At 41.3% G+C, this 25,508-nt stretch overlaps 1 protein-coding gene across 24 annotated transcripts in view; it reads left to right on the top strand.

Moving 5' to 3' along the window:
- LOC127489374 (uncharacterized) overlaps nt 1–25,508 on the top strand; it is a 130,356-nt gene that overhangs the window by 5,973 nt on the left and 98,875 nt on the right. For 19 of the 24 annotated variants that reach the window (XR_016230520.1, XR_016230515.1, XR_016230519.1 and 16 more), the window contains exon 2: nt 13,173–13,226. The exons of the other annotated variants lie outside the window; for them this stretch is intronic. Coding sequence is in view for 4 of the 19 variants with exons in the window: in XM_089327785.1 (XP_089183911.1) it covers nt 13,173–13,226 (54 nt within the window). In the remaining 15 variants the exon portion in view is untranslated. The remainder of the gene's footprint in view (nt 1–13,172; nt 13,227–25,508) is intronic. 24 annotated transcript variants of the gene reach the window in all.

Genomic DNA, 25,508 nt, shown 5'->3' with positions numbered 1-25,508 from the left:
ATTTGGCCTGTGACTGAGCTCAGATAGGACTTGGAGTAGATGGAGAACCACGTGAGAGTTGCATTTATCAGAAAATAAAAATGGTTTTATAGTAAAGATGAAATGGGGGAGTAGAGGATGTGGTTGGGGTGCCCACAAGTATGAAACTTTCTTCCTTGAGCATTTGGAAAGACCGAGGTTTGGGATGCATCGCTGAGGCTCTGCTTGGGCTGATACAAGGAGTCTGGACTTTTGTACAACTCAGTCCATTCCAGTTTTCACCATGAGAGTGTTTTGTTCCCTGCGACCTGCATTTCACGCTCTGAGAATGCTTTTAGCAGCTTCTGAGGATCTTAAAAACATATCTGCCTGTTTGATTCTGGAGGATTTTCCACTGGTACTTTTCTGTCCAGGTTGTTCTCTCGCCCTCTGACCATCGCTTGTTTCACTTTCATCCACTTCATTGCTGTGCTGGCATAAACAACTCGGGCTAGAACCCACGGCTAACTCCGGCACCACAGCTCACTAGGCTAATCCTCCGCCTGCGGCGTCGGCACTCCGGGTTCTAGTCCCAGTTGGGGTGCCAGATTCTGTCCCGGTTGCTCCTCTTCCAGGCCAGCTCTCTGCTGTGGCCCGGAAAGGCAGTGGGGGATGGCCCAAGTGCTTGGGCCCTGCACCCGCATGGGAGACCAGGAGGAAGCACCTGGCTCCTGGCTTCAGATTGGTGTAGCTCCAGCCGTAGCGGCCATTTGAGGAGTGAACCAACAGAAGGGAGACCTTTCTCTCTGTCTCTCTCTCTCACTAACTCTGCCTGTCAAAACAACAACAACAACAACAACAACAAAACAACCATGGCTAACACTGCCCACTGCAGTGCTGCTCCTGTGCCTGCACACTGTTCTCCCACTTCCCTTTCTCCACACACTGCCTTCATACAGCCTTTTCTAGCATGTGGTAGAGTAGCATGCACACAAAGCAGCCGATAAATATTGGTTAGATTAAACAAAGCAATGGCTTGACAATAGACAAAGCAAATCAGCACAAGGGAGAGATAATGTCACATAGCCCAGAGGATAAAATGTGTCCCAGAAGCAACACAAAATTAGCAGAAACATCTTTGGGACCTGCTCTGTCCAATTTTCAAGGAAACCAGCTTGAGGTTTAAAAGGTGAAAGTTTGCTCTTTGCCTCCCTGATTTATCTTCTTTGCGTATTTCTCTGTCTTTGTGTGTCTCTCTGCTACATTTCTGTGGCAGTAATCTCTGCAGTTGCTAATTGTGCCTCCGTGGATCCACAAAGCTTCTTGTTGCTTTGATAGATGAGTGTTCCCTTAACATGTTTACATTTGCAAAACACTTTGTGCTTTTCTTCCCTTGGGAGTGCCTGGGATATGTAGATAGGGATGCCCTGTGCACAGCTGACTTCCTCGGCCCTGCCTTAGAATCAGTGCAGAAGCCTGAAGCTGAAAATTAAGAATCAGGCTTGTGGACGCTGTGGTTATGAAGGGCAGCAGAAGTCAGTAGGTGGTGTGGAGTGGGAGAGTGGGAGAGTGGGGTGGTGCCGTCAGGATGCAGCCTCTGAGTGCGACCCAGATGGAACTCGTTCTCAAAGACACCTGGAGACTTCTTGCTCTTCTGTGAGCTGCTCCCAGTGGCTCTCATTCCTGGGTGTAGTTGTCCGGATTCCAGACCTGCCTCCACCTGTTCAAACTACTGTGCCTTGTTCACCATGCTCATCCTGTCCCTTTTGTTTGCAAAGCCTCTCATAGTTCATTCATTTCACATCCACGATCACCTGCCCAGGTAAGGCCATCTAAAGGTTCACCCCTGGCACTGCTGACTGGCTTTCCCCTCCAGCTGCCATGTAACCGTCCCCGTAAGACAGACAGCCTTTTCCATATGCCCGTCATCTGGTCAAAGACCTTCGGTGGCTCCCACTGCCTTTGGAACAGGCCCTCAAGGACTGTTGCTGATTGATGGATTGCTTTGCAAACTCTGCACGGTGCCTGTGTTTACCAGGCCCTGACACAGCTTTTAATGACCACTCACATTAATCTCGCTTTCCAAAAAGGTCTTTGGAGATATTTAATGTGCAGCCTGTGTCTCTTTCAAGTAGACGGGCATGCCTGAGAAATGGAAGGAACTCCAGAGAAACCATTGAATTTAAACAACACTCGGAATGACATGCCTTCTTTGGGGCTATTTCTCCAAACTGATCAGCTTGCTTGAAAGTACAGTCTGCCTTCATTTTTAGCATCGCTCCAAATTTGAATGCTGTTGGTGTCTCAGAGAGCTGCGATGTTCCTTGTGACAGCTAGAGCAAAGTCTAATTATGGAAAGATAAATATGAGTTCCAACTTCTTGCTTTTCCCCAGGATGTCACAACCTTAAATGCTTTGTGAGCTCAGATTTTTTGAGTCACTATTATTGTGAAGGAGAAAAGTTTATATTATTAAATCTCCTCTTAACAGAACAATTTCTTCAGAGACCTAGAGCTCTTCCTACCTTTACAAATCTAAAGAAATTGGATAAAGAGACAATAACCTGAACGTTCCTGGAGACACTGGATAGTTTGATCTATTTTTACTGCAGCCTATTTCCAAGGGCAACGCATCTCTGATTTTTTTAATCAAATGGTGTGAATTGAAAGTTGCAGCCTGACCTCAGGAGCAGGCACCACAGGAAGTCAACGGCAGCTGTGAATAGTGGAAACACCAAAAAGGAGTTGCCTTGGTCTTGCAATGGGAAAATCACCTTGACCTTGCACTGAGGAAGGGGACTACACCTCAAAGAGCAGGAGGGCCTGCTTTACATTTGGAATTGCTGCATTTTGATCTGCTGTTCGCTATTGTATAGACATTGGTTAAGTCTGAGCCCAGAGGGCTACTCTGTCCAGCTAACTGCAAGATTAAGAAAGTCCAACTTCTTACTGCCATCAGCTCGCTCTTTATTGAGTGAGTGTCACAGGTAGATGCTGCTGAGAGCTCTCACTGGAAAGGTGGGACAGAGGGCGATTGAGCATAGAGAATATCACCTTTGTATTTGTTTTGGAACAGCAGGAATAATCATTAGCAAATGTATACTTTCAGGTTTTATTAATACTTATAATTAGGATCACCTTTCTTTATTCAGAAATAGGACTTCTGAGTTTCAAATGTAAGAACCTCAATGCCCAATGCAGTTTGGCGTGTGAAATTATTTAGTGATCAATTAATTAAGTTAAAATAGGAAGGGACACTCTTGAATATCCACTGCTCACTGAAGAGCTGGTTTTATCTCATGTACTTACATAGCACTCCTGGTTCCTTCCCCAAATCCATGTAAAACCTGGCCTCTCTTGTCCGTCCTTTGGTTTCTCTTCCAGTTGGTGAATTCTAAGAGAACAGGGCTAACTTCTCACTGTCCTGCATGGCCCCAGCTCTGCTCTGAGGATGGTGTCTGGCACATTGTGTGCATTCTATAAACATGGAAATGATATTTGGGAAAATGCTATTTAGAAGCTCTCAATACAGCAGTTCTGGTTTCAGACAATTGTCTTCATTGGCTCACATCCTATCTTCACAGTGACTGTCTCCAAGAGCCCAAGTTTAAACCTCTCTCCCATTTCTGCTTTTTCCCATTTTTACCCGTCTTCAAGGCACAGGGCTTACACAGCTAAGAATAACCACACCCCACCCCTGCTTCTCTCATGCTGAAGAAGGAAGAAAAAGAACATGATAAATCAGTCGTGTTCATCTCTGGGTAGGAGGACGGGCTTGCTAAGGGAGATCTGTGGTCCAGAGGGGCTCCGAAGCTAGGGTGAGGGAATTGTTCAAAGACTGGGAGTGTGGGCAATATGTGGAAAGGCAGGAGGCCACTGGCCCAGGGAGCTGGTATGGGAACGTGCCAACTGCTGGGACTGGGTGAATGGACAGCCAATGACCACTTGGAAAAAGGTCAACAGCTCCAGGAAGCCCCAGATGAGATTTCTCCTCGAGATTTCTGGAAAAAAACCTCCTGGAGTACAGCTGCCGCCCCAGAGAAAAAGAGTGGTGGGCAGAGAGATTTCTTCATTGATGCTGTGTCTCCAAGATGATCATAAATAAAGAAATCAATGCAATGTCACATTCACTTAAACATAACAGAAAAAAGATCCCTGCTCCCTCTTGCTGAGAGAGTGAAGAAGGAATAATTGAATTTAAAGAAAAATAAAGGTAGTATTTGCACCTACAGGTCTATCTATCAGAAACTGATTAGTGGTCATTTTTGGAAAATTTAAATTGGAAAAAAGTATAATTATTTTCTTAAAACTGTATCATTTAAATACATTAATTCTGTTCTTTTTATATAAATAATTATAAAATCTAACTTTGAGAAATAGGAAGCTGCTTCTCTTCCTAGAATGAAAAGCACCTTAATATTACTTTCATTTATAAATCTATCTGTTCTTTTCTGAGCAAATCTTCCCCAAATTTGACTATATTATCTGCTAAGGGATGAATGATAAAACTTAAATATTTGACCTCCAAATAATTAAATCTGTTATTTCCTTTCAAAAAACAGAATCTCTCTACGAGCCGAGGTCCTCACTGTTGAGATTTTTTTTTTCTTAAGATGAAAAAGGGAGAGAGAGAGAAGAGCCTGCTGTGGCTGAAATTTTAATTTTTAGACTAGAATGTTTCCAGAAGCTTCTTAATGGGACTTTTGAATTCATGTTCTTGAGGAAACTTTCTACATCCTGCTGGGGTGTGGAAAGAAGCTGTTACCCACTGGATGCCCAGGGAGAGGGCACAGGGCCTGCTGTGCACAATCTCAGACCTTGAAATAATCACTCGTTTTAGCATGAAATTCATCCAGGAATTTGATTTTAAAAAACCTCAGCATCAAAAAAAAATAAAAATCAGTTTCTATGGATCCTGTGAGAGAGCAGGATTTATGGTTGGATTATTAATTTTCTTGGAAACATAATGGTGAGTTAAAAATGTAGCAGTTTGCTGTCTGAAAGAACCAGTCCTGCAACCAGGAATCGTAAAACGTCTGGGTTTTCAAATATTAGTCTCTGCGCTGTCCTCACTGCTCTATCATTCCTCTCCTCTCTCCCTCCCTGTCTTCATCTACCCCATCCTGTCTCCCCTGCCAGCTTCTCTTTCTCTGTGCCTCTCTTCAAAGAGTATGTATGGTTTGCATTCTGTAGCATCCACTGATTTAAGTGTATGGCTTGATGAGTGCTGACAATTACATACACCCGTGTGACTTGTACCCAGAATATAATATTGAGTATTTTCTTTACCTGGGAGAGTTTTCTTGTGCTCTTTCCCAAGGCAGAGGCACCAGGTTTCAGACTTTCCTTAGCATAATGCTGCCTAGTTTTGTATTCACTTAACTGTGTGCTGTGTACCTTTTGTGCTGGCCTTCTTTCTCTCAGCATAATGTGTTTGAAAGTCAACCGTGTTGATGTCTAGCGCTTTTGTCTCTTCTGCCTAGTATTCCATCCATGGTATGAATATCCAGCATTTGGTGTAGCTGTTTTCTTGTTGAAGAAACTGCCTTATTTCTCATGTTTGACTATTATGAATAAGACTGTTCCAAATCTTTTTCTGGACTTGTATTTTTGTTTGTTTCTGTGTAAAACCTAGAGATGTAATTAGTGGGTGATAGAATAAGTATATGCTAACTTCTATAAAAGTTGACAAGTAAGTCTTCAAAGTTGTTGAATGATTTTATATTCTCAGCAATAAGAGTTCAGTTTCTCCAAATATCCACCAACATTTAGTATCTCAGTCTTATTTATTTAACTCTAGTTGTTTCAGTGGTTGTAAAAAGATGCCAGATTTTTAACAATTGCTTTTCTCTGATGACTGATGGCATTGAGTATCTATTTATGTTTATTGGCCTTTTGGGCAGGTTTTGTTTATGAGGTGTTTGTTTTGCCCAATTGTTGCTGTACTGTTTAGTTTTACATTGCTGATTTGTATAAGTGCTTTATAGATTAGGAAAATAAATTCTCTGTCAGATAGATATAATTTTTTAACTTTTATTTAATGAATATAGATTTCCAAAGTACAACTTTTGGATTATAGTGGCTTTTGCACCCCCATAACCTCCCTCCCACCCACAACCATCCCATCTCCCATCCCATTCATATCAAGATTCATTTTCAATTATCCTTATATACAGAAGATCAATTTAGTATATACTAAGTAAAGATTTCAACAGTTTACACCCACACAGAAACACAAAGTATAAAGTACTGTTTGAGTACTAGTTATACTGTTAATTCACATAGTATAACACATTAAGGACAGAGATCCTACATGGGGAGTAAGTGCACAGTGACTCCTGTGGTTGACTTAACAAATTGACGCTCTTGTTTATGGTTGAGAAATCACCCGAGGCTCTTGTCATGAGCTGCAGAGGCTATGGAAGCCTCTTGAGTTCACCAACTCTGATTGTATTTAGACCAGGTCATAGTCAAATGGAAGTTCTCGCCTCCCTTCAGAGAAAGGTACCTCCTTCTTTGATGGCCCGTTCCTTCCACTGGGATCTCACTCACAGAGATCTTTCATTTAGGTCATTTTTTTTTTGCCACAGTGTCTTGACTTTCCATGCCTGAAATACTCTCAACATATAGAATTTTTGCATGTAATATCCTCCAACCCCATCTGAGGATTTTCTTTTCATTCCCTTACTTATTTCTTTCAAAAAGCAAAAATATTTAATATGGTAAACTGCAATTTATCAATGATTTTTGTTTCATGTTTGTATTTTTAGTGTTCCTATTTAATATATGTTTGCCTAACTTGAAGTTGAAAAAATATTCTCTGATGGTTTCTCCCAGAAGTTTAATAATTTGCTTTTAAGTTTAGGCTAATGATCTATTTAAAATTGTCTTTTGTGTGTGGTGTGAGGTAAATGGTTTCAGTTAGTTTCTTTTTCAAACAGATAACCAGTTGTTCTGGTTTTATTTTTTATTATTTTAAAAAATGTTTTATTAAAAAATTATCATATGATATTATGAATATTTGAAGACAGGACAAAATCAGTAACGAGCAAACAACTAATTCAATAAATAAATACAATTCATATATTTTAAATTTGTCAGCCTTTTCTTAATGTAGACTGCTTTTTAGTAAAACGCTTGGGTAGAAGTAGCCCTGCCACTGAGGATTACTAGGTAGAAAAACGTCTGTGTGAATGAATGCCTGTGCTTGCAGTGCTAGAGTGAGCTGATAAGCCGATTGGGCTTCTTTGCTGGTGCAGAAATTGTGAATCCCATCTACCACAAAGGCAGCTCCATTCTTTTTTTTTTTTTTTTTTTCATCTTACATTGATTACCTCTTTATTTTTTCCCCAGACACCTTTTATTTAAGGAATACAAACTTCATTTCACAGCCACAACTATAGAACCTAGTGAGTCTTCCCACTGTACCTGTCCTGGCACCCACTCTCCCACCCTGCTTCCTCCTCCCTTTTCGATTGCCATTCTTATTTTTTACTAAAATCTATTTTCAATTAACTTTATACACATATGATTAACTCTATGTTAAGTAAATATTTCAAAAATATTATGGAAAAATATTCCTCAACATTCAAGACAAGAGCTGTTCAAAGTCATTGCTTATCCAAGTGTCAATTTCAGTTCTATAGATTACCTTTTAGGTGCTCTGTTAGTTATCACAGGTCAGGGAGAACATATGATATTTGTCCTTTTGATACTGGCTTATTTCATAAGTATGATGTTTTCCAGTTTCATCCATTTTGTTGCAAACAACCAGCCTTCATATTTTTTTTTACTGCTGTGTAGTATTCCATGGTGTACATATCCCATAATTTCTTTATCCAGTCTTCAGTTGGCAGGCATTTGGGTTGATTCCATATCTTAGCTGTTGTGCACTGACCTGCAATAAACATGGGAATACAAATAACTCTTTCAAATGCTGATTTCTTTAGTAAATTAATTTCCTTTAGTAAATTTCCTTTAGTTAATTCCCAGGAGTTGGATGGCTGGGTCATATAGTATGTCTATATTCAGATCTCTGAGGTGTTTCCATATTGTCTCCCATAGTGGCTTTACCAGTTTATATTCCCACCAACAGTGGATTAGGTACCTCTTTTTCCCACATCCTCACCAACATTTATTGCTTGTTGATTTCTGTGTGAAAGCCATTCTAACAGGGTGAGGTGAAACCTCATTGTGGTTTTGATTTGCATTTCCCTTATAGCTAGTGATCCTGAACATATTTTCATGTGTATGTTTGGATTTCCTCTATTGAAAAATGCCTGTTTAAATACTTTGCCCATTTCTTAACTGGGTTGTTTTGTTGTTGTGGAGTTTCTTGATCTCTTTATATATTCTGGTTGTTCAGCCATGACTGAAAATGGGTTACTGAAGTCCCCCATTACTATTCTATTGGTTTCTATGTCTCCCTTTATATCCATTAACATTTCTTTTAAATAGTCAGGTGCCCTGTAATCAGGTGTGTAAATGTTTATAACAGTCACATCTTTCTGTTGAATTGATCCCGTAATGATTACATAGTGTCCTTTTTTGTATCTTGTAATTTTTTTGTGTTAGAGTCTATTTTGTCTGATATTAGGATGGCTACACCAGCTCTTTTTGGTTTCTGCTAGCATGCAATATCTTTTTCCATGCTTTCACTTTCAGTCTGCAGTATCTTTATTGGTGAGATGTGTTTTTTGTAAGCAGCAAGTAGATGGGTTTTGTTTTTCAGTCCATTCAGCCAGTCTGTGTTTTTTAGCTGGAGAGTTGAGGCCATTTATATTCAAAGTGACTATTGATAAATAATGACTTTGGCTCTCCAATTTTCCATAAATATTCCTATTTTTTACTTTGCATTTCCTCTGTACTTTTACTGGGAGATTTTCTGTCTTCACCCTCTTCATAGTGATGACCATGTTTCTGTGTGTAGCATACCCTTAAGCATCTTTTTAAGGCTACATGAGTGGTGACAAATTCTTTCAATTTCTGTTTGTTATGGAACATCTTTATTTCACCTTCATTCATAAATGAGAGCTTTTCAGGGTACAGCATTCTGGGTTGACAGTTTTTCTTCTCTTAAGACTTGGAATATATCTTGCCATTCTCTCTTAGCCTATAGGGTTTCTGATGAGAAGTCCACTGTGAATCTTATTAGAGATTCTCTGAAAGTAATCTGGCATTTCTCTTGTGTACATTTTAGAATATTTTCTTTATGTTTAACTATGGAGAGTTTGACTACAGTGCATCATGTTATGTCTGGTTATGTCTATTAGGAGTTCTGTGTGCTTCTTGTACTCGGATATCCCTTTCTTTCTGTGACTGTCATTCTTTTTGCTCTTGATTTCCATCTTCACCCTTCTATACATCGGTAAATCTCTCACCTGTCTCACTCCATCGACAGCCAATAGCTGTTGTCCTGAATTTAGGAAAGCCCCTACTCACTAACTGGAACTTTTTCTTGGTTCCCTGCCCCCCCCCCCCCGCCCATTTCATGTAGGCGGGGAGGTAGCTACCAAGGAGGAGCTGAGGTCTCCCGCCCCTTCCTTTCTATTTTTTAAACATATTTATTTTATTTATTTTAAAGAGCTACAGAGATAGGTAGAGACAGAGACAAAGGTCTTCCATTGCTGGTTTACTCCCCAAATGGCCTCAATGGCCAGAGCTGCGTCCATCTAAAGCCAGGAGCCAAGAGCTTCCTCTGGGTCCAGGGACCCAAGGACCTGGGCCATCCTCCACCACTATCCTAGGCCATAGTAAAGAGCTGTATTGGAAGAGGAGCAGCTGGGACTAGAACTGGTGCCCATATGGGATGCCGGTGCTTCAGGCCAGGGCCTTAACCCACTGTACCACAGTGCCAGCCCCTCTTGCCCCTTTCACCAGTACACTGACTGAAGTAAAGGCCTGCCTGGCCTGGCCAAATCCCACCCCACTTCCCTGCAGGGCAAAACCAAAGCTTCCATGCATCCCCCAGATGAGTGTTATCTCATTATAACATCATGATAATAGAATGACCATGGCTGACATACCCACTTCCATCATGCACCTGACACCATGCCATATCCAAGGTGTCCCAAAATAGGCAAGGAAATGGGTGATACAAAGGCCCCACTCCAAACTCCATCATCTTTGAATATTCAACCAAGCCCCACCCCAGACATCTCTGTCTATGCCTTCAGATTATATCAAGGGGTGAACTCCAACTTTGTGGTGTGCAGGTTTTTATTGAGCTGTGCCACTTTCTGAGAGTGCACTTGTATTTTGCATGTTTGTAAATCTTGCTTGTCCACTGACATCTACCTAGGTGTCTTCCTCAAGTTATTTTCTTGGGTTGTAGCAAAGAACCTGGACCCAAACACCCCATAGCACCATGTTTCCCATGGTATTGACAGGACGATGCAGATTCACTCAGGATGCTAATGTGTCAAGTCAGTTTCCATGTAGCCACTGGCATAAAGGTAAGCTCCTTTGTCCTGATCCCCAACTATAGCAGATTCCCCTGCCTACTGTTCTTCTGCCAGGATGAATGAAGTTCTCCATTGCCTAGGAAATACTTGCTACTATAAACAGTTTTTTAAATAAGCAGTTTGTTTAATTAGTTTTCTCCATGTCCTCAGTTACCCCGTGATTTAAAACAAAAACAATGTGTTCTAACTTGCCCATTATTTCCTTGTTTGAGCAGTGTGGGTGATCTGGTGAGACTGCCCGCCTAGTCCATGCAGTTAGCCTGACTGCTGTTCCCAGGCATGTTTCCCCCACCCCCACTTTCTGCCAGTCAGGTAACCTGCTCCTGTGTGTGGCCCAGGCCCACTTGGAAAGCTACTAGCCTATGTGACCTTCAAGCTGATTGGAGAGGCATAGTGGCGCTAATATCCGTTCTATCCTATGCAATTAGTGTTGCCCTGAATTAGCTACGCCCCCTCTGTCTGCCCTTTAAAAGGTGTTCTTGGTCGTTAATAAAGTGGAGCTGTTCACTGAAACTTGTTTCTGCTGCTTCTTGTCAAAGAGCACTGTTGCCCGTCCCCCATGCTGACAGTGCATGGGCCTCTTGGGTTGAACCTGCAGAGTGGGAATGACTGTCTCATAATTTTTGTACCCTCCCAGAGGCAGAAGTTGACTGTGCTATTATTCTTGCCTATAGCTTTTGATCTTTGAGATTTTTTCTTTAATTCCCCACTAATAAAACTGTACCATCTTTTTATTCTCAATTCCTTACAGACATCTGCTAAGGTCCTGATGTTTGAGAGCCTTCTGTCCTCAGAGTTTCATTACTGTAACATGGGAAGATTCCATGTACCTTTTTCATATTCGGACATGGAAAAATATACTTGTTGGCATAGAATCCCATTCAACCAGACACCTCTTGGTTAATAGTAATTGGCAGTTTGCAGCTCACTTAAAGCCAGCCCCAGAAGGATGTCCTTTCTAGTATGTATCTGGGATCAGTCTTCAGGGACATTGGAGTAACTGACCAGACATAAGAGAAATTTCATTTTATTACCAGTCATGAACCACCAGTTATCCAGGAGTTAAGGTTTAGTTTTAGCTTTCAATAAACAAATACAAAAGAACACAAAACAAGACATGCCTGACACACTGGCCCTGATTCCGTGAATGGAGTAGGAACTTGGATGCTTGGGAATTGAGGGCTAGAAGATGCAGGTGAGTTAGCAGGGTTAGCAGCAGCAGGTTTGGTTCCTTGGTCTCAGGAAAGTCAGGTAAATTATTTGTACAGACAGTCAATGTTAAGCTGGTCTAGAACGTCTGTGGGCTCTTTGCTGCACATACAATTGCAACCTGTGTGCATTGAGTATGGTTGTCCAGGGCAAACATCTCTGGCCTCAGAGGGATTCCACGTGACTTAAGGAAGGAAAGATGCTAGGAGTTTATTTCAGATTTATGTTAGATGATTGGGAAAATATCAGAATTTTATGTTTAATTTTTTTTTACTTTCATTTGACTGGCAGAGAAAGAGTTCTTTCAGCCACTGGTTCACTCCCCAAATGCCAAGAACAGCTGGGGCTGGGCCAGACTGAAACTAGGACCCTGGAACCCAATCCTGGTCTTCCATGTGGGTGGCAGGGACTATATCACTGGAGTCATTGCCTGCTTCCTCCTAGGACGCACATAAGTAGAAAACTGGAATTGGAGGTGGAACCAGGGTTAGAACCCAGGCACTCCCACTAGGATGTGGGAATTCCATGCTCCACCTTAACAACCATGCAAAATGCTCATCCCAAATATCAGAAATTTAAACAGACCTTCAACGTCAGTTCCACAGTCTGATATCTTTATTTGCTTTTAGAAGAATAATTGCTATCAACAACAAGTTCACAATATCCTTGTACTTAGTAAGTAAAGACAAAGAACAAGTTTGTATTGGGTACTTCCTGTGTGACAAGCATAATAATGCAGTTGTGGTTATATGATGTGATCTGATGTAAAAGAGAATATATTCTAGATCAGAAAACTCACATATATAATTATGCAAACATGAAATAAAGTTTTTGATTTTAAATAAGTGTTTTTGTTGAATTTCTAAAATTTATTTTTAATGGATAAGCAATAACTTTATGGAGCAGAAGACAATGTTTTGATCTATGTATACATTGTAGAAAAGATCAGTCAAGCTAATTAACACACCAATCACCTCACCAAATTATCATTTTTTTGAAGTGAGAACTTTAAAAATCTATTCTTTTAGCAATTTTGAAATACAAAATGCATCGTTATTAACTGAGGTCACCATGCAATACAATAGATTCCTAAAACTGTTCCTCCTGTCTGTCTCAAAATTTTTACCCTTTGATCAATGTCACCGCATTGCCCACCTCTGCCCCTTCACCCCAGCCTCTCCTAACAACTTTGCATCTCTGTTTCTATGAGATTGACTTTTTAAAATTCAACATTTTCTCATAATGAGATCATGCCCTATTTGTCTTTCTGTGCCTGGCTTATTTCACTTAGCATAATGTTTGAAAGTTGTCCAACAAATGGTTCAAATAAAGTACTGAAGGCACTCAGGTGAGGGAGTAGGTAAAAAAGTACTGGGAGAAAAAGAAGTAAGGGATCTCAGGGAGGCTTCAATAGGAAATGGGACTTTCACAGAGTTCTGAAGGATGCATATGGGTTTAGGTAGAGACAGCTTTGTGGTATAGTCCATCATGTTAAATAATCGAAACTTGTTTGGCACTCAGTACAATTTTACTTTTCTTCTAGCCACTCCCTCTGGAATGGAAAAAGGCCTGGAGTGTCGGACTAATGAATTCACTGGTGAGGACACCCACTGATCACATGTTACAAAACTGCAAAATTGTGGAAGGAGTCCATTGATAAGCTCTTAGTATAAAACGGTGACATTTGGCTTTAGGAGTGAACATCTTCAGACAAATCCATTGACACAACTTGTGTTAAAAACGGCCTATAGAAACCAAGTCCTAGGAACTCTTTCCCAAGCCTACTTTAGAGTCACTTAAAGTCTCGTTTCTCCAGAGTAGTGATTATCAGTGGGGAGTTTCTACCTGAAATAGTATGGAAAATAAAAAATGCAGATGCCTAGATTTTATCTTATATCTACTGTATCCAAGTGTAAGTGTGGTGTATTAGAATCCCTGTGTTACATAGGTAATAAGGTAATGTGCATACACAGTTGATTCTTATACCTACTTCTGGTTGTGAATCATTGTTATATAACAGACACTGACAACTTTAGCATGTACCAGCATCACCTGGAAGTTTGCTAAAATATGAATTGCCGGGCTGCACCATCCTGAATTTCTGACTCAGTAGGTATAGGATTGGCCCACAAATTTGCATTTCTAAGAAATTCCCAGATGGTGCTGATGCAATGCAGCTGGTCCAGAAACTGCACGTCTCAGGGTCTGGAAACTGTGCAAAGCCATCAGAGCCAATATAAATTACATGTCTTACATATATAGGCCACAGCTTCCTGGGAAGGAAGGGAGGAACTGCATTTGGAATGTGGGATTTGGGGTAGCTATGTTCCCCATCTTTGCTCCTCCACACGTGGCAGGGCCCAGAACTTTCTCAATCCCTGTTTTGGCCATGTGTTGGTGCAGCCAAATGCAGGCTGGGTTCCAATTGATTCCAGTCTATAAAAATACATATTTTCTCTCTTGAAGCTATTAGTTGAAATGACTATATTAAGGCAGCTGCTCTAGGGAGGTACTAGAATGGTCTAAGTTCTTCCAGAATCTTGAAGCTGGATCTACCATTTCCTTGATGCACTCCTTGAAGGAGCTATTTGCATGAATAAAGGGAGAAGCTAAGGGCAGGGCGATGGGATCCCAATGGAAGTTAACATCGTATTAATGGCACTGTCTAAAAGGGTTGACGCATGGCAATAATGAGAAAGCAGAGTGATTTTTGGTCTGTTGTATCATTGTTTCTAAATACTATATGGAGGCCGGCGCCGTGGCTCAATAGGCTAATCCTCCACCTTGCGGCGCCGGCACACCGGGTTCTAGTCCCGGTCAGGGCGCCGGATTCTGTCCCGGTTGCCCCTCTTCCAGGCCAGCTCTCTGCTATGGCCAGGGAGTGCAGTGGAGGATGGCCCAGGTGCTTGGGCCCTGCACCCCATGGGAGACCAGGAAAAGCACCTGGATCCTGGCTCCTGCCATCGGATCAGCGCGGTGCGCCGGCTGCAGCGGCGGCCATTGGAGGGTGAATCAACGGCAAAGGAAGACCTTTCTCTCTGTCTCTCTCTCTCACTGTCCACTCTGCCTGTCAAAAATAAAAAAAAATAAATAAATAAAAAAATTAAAAAAAAAAATAAATACTATATAGAGAGCACTCCTTGTTATTCTACTCGTGGTGAACTTGTCCCATTGTTCTGCCCTTGGTATGCCACTGCTGGAGGGATAAAGGTCTTCTCGTGTATGTTAACCATTTTATTATGGGCACAAATCACTACTCTTCAAAGGACCTCAAAGAAATAGACTTTCCAGTAAAGGAAATTCTTACAATGTCCCTGCAGGTCAAAGAAATCTAATTCTTGGACATTGAATGCCCTGTCCGTTTTTCCATAAGACAAGCCATTAGCAGAAGTAAAGCAACCTCCTTTTATCAAGACAACAAGAAAAAGAAAATCTGGAATTCAAGCTGGTGTTGTCCTCCTAAATCCGAGAGCCTCTTACCTCCTTGCTACAATGTGCCCCCAGACATGTTGTCTCCTTTTGAGTCTCAAGAGCTATGTGTGTGCTTGGTGGTGCTGGCAAGAGTTATGCCAAGAAGGCAGAGGAATTTAAGCAGAAAAAGCTTCAGAGCATTATGTATTGGTCTCTGGCAAGGGAGCACTTGACTGAACAAGAACCAGCCAGATGCAGTGTCTCCAAGGTGAATCTGTAATAACTTAGGTGGCAGTAATTTCCTAGGAGACTGGCATAATTATACCCAAACAAATTGCCTGAACAGCCACATATTTATTAACACGAGATTAAAACTCTCAAGTCTGAGCAAACCTGGAGAGCAACAGCAGCAGCAAAATAGTGAGGAGCAGGGGCAATATCTCTGACACACAATGCAAGGGGCTTGACCCAGCGCGAGGTCGGGGGTCTGTAGTTTGTCCTTTAGGGCCTCCACTATGGGTTCCTCTGTGTTGCAAGTGGGGATTAAAATATTTGGATGTCAGAATTTAGAACTAGTATCAGTTAACGAGCTAATGTCTAACAAATTATTCTGAAGCTTAATGACTTTAAACACAACTGTTTATTTACTTTATATTTAGGCTGGATTCAGCGCTGCACTCTTGTTGGCCCTCTCATGCGCTTGTAGTCAGCAGCTGGTAGGACAGGTAGTGTTGCTTCTTGGGGTTGGCTGGCTGTTGGGCTGGCTGTTGGAAGGCACATCATGGTGGTTGAATAAATACCTCCAGTCTCCCAGCAGCTAAAGCCAGGTTGTTCTCATGGCTGTTACAGGGTTCCTGGAGGGCATGCAGACTAAAGTGAGTTCAGAGTAAGGCACAGCATTGAGTTCTGTTGCACAAAGTGAATCACAGGCCAACCCAGAATCAGGGAGAGGGAAATAAACAACATCGTGATAAGAAGATCTTATTATGTCAATATTAAGATCCTAGATAAAAAGAAATGAAGAACTGGGGGATTTTTTTGGGAAATCTGCAACAAAATCCTTTAAACCATAAACAGGGATGCCATGTAGTCTAGTAGTCAAGATACCAGTTAAGATGCTCACGTCCCAAATCAGAGGGCCTGGGCTTGACACCTGTCTCTTCAGCTCGCAATTTCAGCTTCTTCTTGGTGTAGACCCTGGAGTCAGTGGTGGTTGTTCATAGGATTGTGTCCCTGCCACCCACATGAGAGACTTGTCTTGAGTTTGCAGCTCCTTGCTTTGGCCTTGGTGCATCTCCAGATGTTGCAGGAATTTGGAGACTGCATGGGAGCTCTCTCTTTTTCCATCTGTCTGTCTCTTTTTCTTGCTTTCAGATAAATGATGATGATTATGATGATAAGAAATTCAGAGCTGGTGCTAGTGCTGGCAGAAGTAAACACTGACATTCAAACCAAGATTCTGAATTTTTCTCATTTTTTAGCACAGATTTATTAAACAAGTTCCATAAGCAAGGTGCTATGTTAGTGTGTGAGGAAGACAAAAAGGAAAAGAAGGATGTCGTTGCTCATTTCAGGGCGTGAACACTGGAGGAGGAGAGACAGATACATAGAAAAACAGTTGCCACGGCACATCTGTATGGTCACCACTACTATGATGTTTTATAATAGAGAATATGGAAAAGAAAGTGTTTAGATAAAGGTGCACATAAGAGGCATAAAGATACATAGTTGTTAGCAAAAGGACTGGAGAGGAAGGTATTAGAGGAGTTGACTGTGTCTGGCTGGCTGAGTTATCCCGGGATGAGTCGAGGAAGCCTAGGTGAGAGAATCTCCCTGAGAAGGGTGTAACAGTGACATCAGGCAGGCAAATGTGCCTGAGATTTAGCCTATTAGAGGGCCACAGAAAAATCAAGTGAGCTCATGCCTTTGACCAATTGTCTCAATTTACCAACACTTACCTACTTGGTGGTGAGATGGAATTAAAAGATTGGCAGATAAGAAGCAATAAAACCATGTAACAGCTGAAATGGAGGCAGAGAAAAAACTATGGCAGGGATTTAGGAACTGAAACTCAAATAAATACAATGAAGATCCTCACTAAAGAGTAGTTACCAGTGTCTCAGGGTTCAGGCATTGAACTTGTAATAGCTGCTATAGATTCTTGTAAGCTCTTGTTTACTTTTTGCATTGGTTTCCTGCCCCTCCACAGACATTTGTAGGTTTATCATATTCCCAGAAAGATTTTAGCACTTTCATATGGATCTCTCATGGGTTGTTTCCTTTGAAGTTGGTTGTAGGAGTCATGCCAAAATTAGCATTTTGTACCTTTTAACAGTGAATAATGGCAAATTTCATATATCTCAGGCTCCATAAACTCATGTCATGAACAGTCTACAGAGATGCTAAAAACATTATCCATTCTGGTTCTGTTCTTGACAACATGTAATTCTGTGGCCATGCTGTAAAATCAGTCCCTCTAATACCAATCAGGGTGTGATTCCTTGAGCATTTAGCTTTCATGAGGTAAAATTCTTCATCTTTTTTCATGATGGGACATGCTCGGTGGCAGGACTCTTGTGTTGCAAAATGAGGACCAAGGTAGCTTGGTAAATAGAGTGGAATTTCTGGGTTCAGACTTTGCTGTTCCAACGATGGATGTCTTACTTTCTAGCGTATAATTGAGAGTAAGTTATTAGGACTGTTTGTGCCTTAATTGTTCATCTCTAAAATGATGTAAGCAATAATGTATGGTTCTTTGGATTGCTGTGAGGTGAGAATTAAGTGAGACTTTGCAAAGTCTTAGAACGGTGTCCCATGCATGGCAAGAACTAAATACATGTCTGTGTTTCTCAGCAATAGTATGAGCAGCACTACTTCCCAGCATGCTCCATACCAAGTCTGTTCCACTAAAATTCACTAAGCACTTTCTGTATACCTTATCTTGCAGACAAGATACAGGGTAAACAAGATGCAGTTTCTGTTTGCAAGGATTCGCGCAGGGTGAAAAATTTCTAAATGAAACCAGCATCAGGCAGATGTGCTACTTGCTTTAGAGAGGTTGAGACAAGATGCTGAGGCAGCACAGAGGGAAAAAGCAGATCTAGCCAGGCTAAGGATGTGGCATTTGAACAGGGGGATGTTTAGAATTAGGCAGGCTGTGATGAGCTGGGCACAGAGATGGGCTAGGAAGAGAAAAGTCACTTCAATGCTTCTAATTTAAAATGAGGAAATTGGTCCATATAATTTTCAGTTGCATAAGAGCTCTGAAATCCAATTCTATGAAATCATGCTTTCACTCCTTGATGAATATATGAGGGTTCTGTAAATGAGTTGTTGCATCCAAAAATTTTAGCTTCTGGGCATGAAGTTTATCCAGTATTCACAGCAAAACAGATTACTAGTGGAAACTTGAATTAGAAAAATGCTGACACATTAGAAAATATAATTTGTACCCAATGACTTGAAAAAAATAATAAAAAACTACCCAGTAGCTCTGTAGTTACTAAATGGGGCCTAATGGCACTTTCCCTCTTCCTGTTGGCATTTCAAGGTTGTTCTGACAAAGCTCGCCTGGGAAGAAGGGCTTTTAGTGAAATGGCAAGATAGTGCTTCCCCAGATGATGTCTCAATTGAAACCAGTGCTTTCAAACCATTTAGATGCCAAAAGTGGCAGTGCCCTTATAAATTAGGGGAGTGGTTTGCCTATTATTATGTCTGTGAGAGTTGCCTGGGGTTTTTGTAAAGCAAATGCAAATTTGGGGGGCACAGTCTTGGAAGATTCTGAATCAGAGGATCTGTGACAGAGCCTAGGAATCTGCAATGAAGGAGTTGGATTGTGGAGTAGATATGGTGGTTCAAGGAATGTGGCTTAGGCCTGGAGCTAGTCTACATATTTAGCAACATGGCTGATCTATTTAGTATTTCAGGAAACATCATAAAAGAGTTTATTGGTGCCTGGAAGTGTTCCAGATTCTAGATTACATGGAAGCTTGCAGAGAAAAACATGCATCTGGCCAGGTCATAGATTAATAAAGATATGCTGTGTTTGTTGGTCAGGGCAAAGAGACTGGGGACGACGGGGGACTCCTGTATACCGTGTTAAGAAGAAGGAGGAGTGACTTGTCCAAGGTCACTGAGATTAGCCACTAAAGCAGAATGTGTGTTCTAAAAGCAGTATCCTGTCTAAGTGCCACAGGTAACCCTTTTTGATCAGGCAGACCTTGAAGAGAAATAAATTACTAGCTATTAAGCAAAGCCTCGGAAGCCAGAACTGGTCCAGTGAAAAGTCCTGAAGCCAATGATTGGTCTTGGTTTTCCCCAGTCTTCCCCTGCTTGGTCCCCCTCATCCACTTCTCTGCCTCCCAGAGCACTTCAGCCTGCTCTGTCACTTAATTCCCCCATCCTTTCCTGGAAACCCATCCTCTGCTTCTTCAGCTCCCATGCATCCTGACTTCTTCCAGGGCTTCTTTCTTCAGGGCGCTGACCACTGGAGTTGTTGGTGGGGGTGGGGTGGGGTGGGGTGGGGGTAGGTGGGTGGGTGGGTGGGGGGGATACAATAAAGCAATGGCATCTGAAGAATGCTAGCAATTGAACAAGGCGGGGAGATTTGGAAAACCCACAACCCCCAAATCACATTTCATCTTGCTCTCAATCATAATGAGGGAAAAGAGAACCTTAAAGAAAAATTCCTATCTAAATCCCATTTCAAACTTCTCATAGGGATCTGGGACAGTGCATTATGTACAAATCCCTGTGGGCCAAGAATGCACGCTGCGTGCTATGTTAAAGGCAGAGGCACCTGGCTAGAGGAAGGAGGCATTGGCTCCTCCATGAGCCCTGACTCTGAAGCAATGCTGACCTGGAGATCACAAACTCTGCAGGAAAGGGATGAGGAGAGCGGCTTCTGTTTCAGAAATCTCTCTCTCTCTCTCTCTCTCTCTCTCTCTCTCTCACTCTCTCTGTCTCTGTCTCTGTGTGTGTCTCTTTAAAGGTTTTCTTTATTTATTTGAGAGGCAGAGATACAGACACAGAGAGGAAGAGACGCAGAGAGGTCTTCCATCCACTGTTTCACTCCCCAGATGGCCACAACTGCCACAGCTTGGAAGATCTGAAACCAAGAGCTGGGAGCTTCTTCCAAGTCTCCTACATAGGTGCAGGGGCCCAGCACCTGGGCCATCTTTCTACTGCTTTCTCAGGCCACAGCAGAGAGCTGGATCAAGAGGAGCAGCTGGGACTCCAACTGATGCCCATATGGGATGTTGGACCACAGGCGAAGGCTCAGCCTGCTGCACCACAGTGCCAGCCCTCGAAAACGTCTCTTTCAATGACAACTCAATCTTAGTGGCAGTACCTACAAGATGTCTTACCAAACATTGTTCAACATGCTTATAAGACCCACGGTTTAGTAATTCAGAATGTCAGAATGTGAATGTGCGATGCCCTGTTGAGGTCTAGAAAAGAGATCAGTTTGTTCCTGTCTAGAAGTTTCAGCTATAGATCCTACAGGACATCATCTGGTCCTTTGTCTTGGCTGCTGCTTCATGAAAAGATCAGCTAAGTTTTCAGGGGACAGAGAAAGGACAAGAAGAGAAGGCAAGAGGAGGTGTGGCCAACAGGGGGTGGAGAGGACATTGAGGGGCATCATGACTCACTTTCCCCAATAAGAAATGGAGAAAACATGAGATCTGACTGCTCCTATGGGCAAATTCAGTGTGTGCAGTTGTTCAGGGTTACTTCTCTGCCTTATCCATTACTGAGCCATTCAGCACTGTCCAGGAGGAGGGAAGGTTTATACCTGCAGTTGACAGGCAAAATAGCCTGACTGCAACAAGCTCTTTCTCTAAAACGTCTGTATAGAGACAGCCCTTAAGAGAGAGAAGATACCTGGGTTGAACTTTTGAGACCCCAACTTATGGCTATTCTAAATAATGACTTTAATGCAAGCATATAAAATGAAAAGATGATTTTCCCCTGCATGCTCACTTTATAAAAGTATTTATGTTACATATTTATAGGAGATAAAGAATCATTTTAAACCGTAAGGTGTGCTGGGCAGAGCACCAGCAAGCAATCCCTGAACTAAGCAAATAAGGCTGAGTGTATTCATTGTGTGACTCCTGGAGTCCTCAGCACCTCCTTGGAGTCTGTTTCACCTGCCAGCCCTGCGCAGAGTGATGCTCCATAGATGGACTGCCTGATGGAGTGAGTCTGATTGAGGATGGCAGACACCACAAGCTATTTCTTCCAGCCCTACAGGAAGTTCTGAGGATAAAACTGGGGGAAGTCTCTACTTGTGAGATGACTTTCCCTGGTGTGTGATACTGTTTGTTCTCTTGTCCACCTAAGTCACCTCTGACTTTCCAAGCATTTCCTATCTTTCAGGATCAGCTTGAAACATTTTTAGACATCTTTTTATCACATTCTTTCATTGTCTAAAAATCCTGCAGCTCCTGTGGCTGACACCCCACAATTAACAATTATATTGTCTGTGGTTATATATGACTCACTGATGGCTCCAGATGTGCAACCCTGTCTCCTTAATGACACTCTAGCTGTCTCCAGCAAATCAGCATCTGCTCCGCTGGGCTTATTCAGACCAGATACTTGGCTCACGCTAATTTGCATTTTGGTTCTTATCACTCATTCAGACATCTAGGTCTGCCAGCCACATCAATCAGTAGACAGAGAGCAAAAATATCATATCCTTGAATGAATGAAGGGGATTAGGGGGTCCTGTGCTTCTACAATTTATCTAGATGAGGACCTTTGTGTGGCTACCACACTTGATGTGCAACAATTTCCTCCTTTTTACAATTAGAATGTGGCTTTTTCTGCATGCCAATTTTGAAAATTAAAAAAAAAAATGAAGTGACAGAGATTTCTAGAGAACCAAATCATCACATAAATGGAAGTATTGTTACTGACTTGGCCACATAGAGAGCAGTCAACTGAGATAGTCTGACAACACCATGCATGGAGGGCATTGAGATTTCTCGTTCAAAGCCGTCAGAGAATCACATATATCAACAGACAATATAATTGCCTGTGGGGTGCTAGTTACAGGGTTTGTAGGGTTTTTAGACAATGAAAGACAGTGATAAAAGGTGCCTAAGAAATGCAGCAAGGGGGTTGGGAGCACCAAGAGAGTGCACCTTCCTGACAGAAGCTGCTCTCCTCTCCAGCTGACTGATGGACACCCTTGGGGGCACTAAGTCCACTGTTGCTCCTTTGGGTCTCTAGCATAGAGAGGTAATGAATTTCACTGATGTCACCTGCTTTTCTCAAGGCTCTTGTTTTCCAGAGGCTGTGGTTAAGGCCATTGAAATGTAAACCACAAAGCCAGAAAAATTCAGAACCTCCTGCTGTAAAATAAGAAATGGCACAGAGACCTGCTACTGTGCGGGAGCACTCGTCCTGCAGGAAGTAGACAGTAGAAATAGATTCACTGTGGGTTCAGACTGGAGAACAAAGGCTCGGATCTGGCCAAATTGTTAAGCTTTCTGAAAAGGTGCTGTCATGGACGCAGCTGGCAGTTTGAGTGGATGCTAGTGGGGGTTGCCATATTTAGGCCTAAGCATCCTAACTCAAGGAATTGTAGAGTCGGGCCACAATGGCTGGGTAAGAGGTGGGACTGTGGGAGGGGGCTTCCGCATGACCTTAGGCATCCAGAAGCCTCTGTCCATTAGGAAACCCTTTGGGGTCTCTACATCCTGTAGAATAGGATGTTGAAAGGTAATCAAGAAGAGGAAAGACGGAGGAATGAGCCACACATCGTTTAATAGAATTTAGCTGTACCTGCCCATGGGTCACTTAGGGACTTTTAGAGGCTGCATGTTTGGAGTGAAAAACTTCCTTCCAGAACAGGTACAGAACAGGTGAAATCTCAGGATGGCAGAAACAGTAGTGACTTCTTGGGTTCCATCTTCATGGTCTTACACTGAGACATTTTGATTTGTGATAGGGGCCTGATTGCTTGCTAATTTCAATCTAGCTGCATCCTGCAAAGAATGGAGTGACAAATGTGGGAAGCTTTAATTCATTTGCAAAGAATTGTTAGTTGAATCCAAACACAAATCTCAACCTGTGTGGCTGACACTGAAAATGTAGGCTTCTGATGGCTGTCCTCAGAATGACAGAATTGAAGTACTCTGTGTGTGTGACAAAGAGCTAGTGCTGTATTTGGTATCATGTGGTGCTTAATACATTTGAATCTTAGGCACTCTGAAGACAAGCCAAAGGAGATGAAACACTTCTGGGAGAAAATTACAAATGTGTGTGGGAGATACTATGAATATAGTCACCTTCTGGGTGTGGAAACTGAAGAGCAGGAAGGAATTTTGCAAAATTGCCCTGCGATGGTGACTCCCTTCAAATCACCCCTCTTTTCTACCTTTGATATATTGGTGCTTACTGAATCAATGTAGACATCTTGGAATTATCCTAGACAACTCCGCCACCCTGTGTAGCCACAACCTATGAGTCATCAAGTCACATCAGTTCATAGCTCACACGAGTTTATCAGATGCTGAAAACTGATCATTCTAACTAGTAAGAGGGTTTAATGATGTGACCAGAACTAAGAACAATATGCAAAAGGCCCTGTACCTTACCTTCCCAACAGCAAAAGCTGAAAATACAACTGTTTCATTTTGCTCCTTATGTCTCACATTAATTGGATGCTATTATGTACTAAGTACTCTGCACATATTATTTTATTTTACTACTACTACCAGTAGATCTGAGGGTGCTTCAAGAGCTTCATGGGAAAATAAAATCAAATGATAGGCTTGCTTCGGTATAATTTTTTTAAATTTATGCATATTTTTCTTTTTGTTTCAATTTTTATTTATTTTAAACTTATGAATTGTTATTGCTCTATGTCTTTTAAAAATTTTATTTATATAAAGAGGACAAATTTCATGTATACAGTTTTAAGAGCATAAATCATACTTCCCACCCTACTTTTCTTCCTTCCCTCACTCCCATCTCTCCTCCCGTCCTTCTTTTATTTTGCTTTTAATTTTTAACAATGTCATACTTTCAATTTATTTTATAATCATAAGCTTAATCCCCCACTAAATAAAGAACTCAGCAAGTAGGAAGAATATAGACAAGGGCTAAAACAATAACCAAATCTCAAAATGTCAATTTTGTTTATATACGTTACATGTTTTTTATACTCTGTATATTAGTTACTACAAATCAGGGAAATATATGATATTTGTCTTTTTGGGACTAGCTGATTTTACTAAACATAATGATCTCCAATTGCATCCATTTAGCTGCAAAAGATGGAATTTCATTTTTTTTTTTAACAGTGGAGTAGTATTCCATCATGTATATATATACCACAATTTATCTAGTCATCAGTTGATGGACATCTGAGTTGATTCTGTATCTTAGCTATTGGGAGTTGAGGTGCTGTAAGCATGGGGTACAGATAACTCTTTCATATGCTGACTTCATTTTCTTTGGATAAATTCCCAGGAGTGAATGGATGGGTCAAAGGGCAGCTCTATTTTGAGATTTCTGCTGTCTTCCGGTATATACTAGTTGTACTAGTTCCGTTCCCAGTATTATATACATTTTGCCCCACATCCTCACCAGAATTTGTTATTGTTGGATTTTTAGATGATAGACATTCTAACAGGGATGAGGTAAACCCGTATTGTAGTTTTATTTGCATTTCCCTGATGGCTAGGAATCCTGAGTATCTTCTCATGTGTTTGTTGGCTGTTTGTGTTTCATCTTTTGAACAATGCCTATTCATATTCTTAGCCCATTTCTGTTTTTAAAAATTAATTAATTTATTTGAAAGGCAAATAAGACTAGCACATCTTAGATACCTGGAAGTTTACCAGTATTTACCATGTTAGCACAGATTTTATATTCTGCAAATTCACATGGCACTAAGTGAAGAATTGGTTTTGGTCAAAGACATTCAAGAGAGAGTGCCAGAGTCATAAACACATATGGGAACTCGATGTTTGAAAGAACAGGCAGTGAGATTCACTGTTCTGTAGTGGGTAGTGGGTAATTGGATGTACATTTGGAAGAAAAAAATTAGATTTCTTTCTCATATCTTGCATGAAACTCAATTAAAATTTAGATAAAGATTTAAATATGAAATATAAATCTTTAAACATTTTGAAGAAAAATATGGATTAAATGTCTTTACAATTTTTGGTCAGAGGAGGGATTACTAAGCTAGAAAAGCATTTACTATAGTAGAAAACACTGAAAGCATGGACTATATTAAAGCCAAAAACTACTGCTTATTAAGGGATAAATAACCATAAAGTAAGTAAAAATACAAGCCATATACTAAGAGGATTTATTTGCAATACTTACATTTTAAAAACCTGTATGATCCAAAAGATCTAAATAACTCCTAAAAGTCAATAATGAAAACATAAAATTCGATAGAAAAATAAGCATTTCAAAGAACATAAGACAGTAAAGGAAAATA

The sequence above is a fragment of the Oryctolagus cuniculus genome, chromosome 2 (assembly GCF_051225735.1).
Source record: "Oryctolagus cuniculus isolate XC-2025 breed Fujian yellow rabbit chromosome 2, ASM5122573v1, whole genome shotgun sequence".
NCBI classification, from domain to species: Eukaryota; Metazoa; Chordata; class Mammalia; order Lagomorpha; family Leporidae; genus Oryctolagus; species Oryctolagus cuniculus.
Note: the sequence above shows the minus strand (reverse complement) of the source record. Positions and strands in the feature narration are given on the sequence as shown.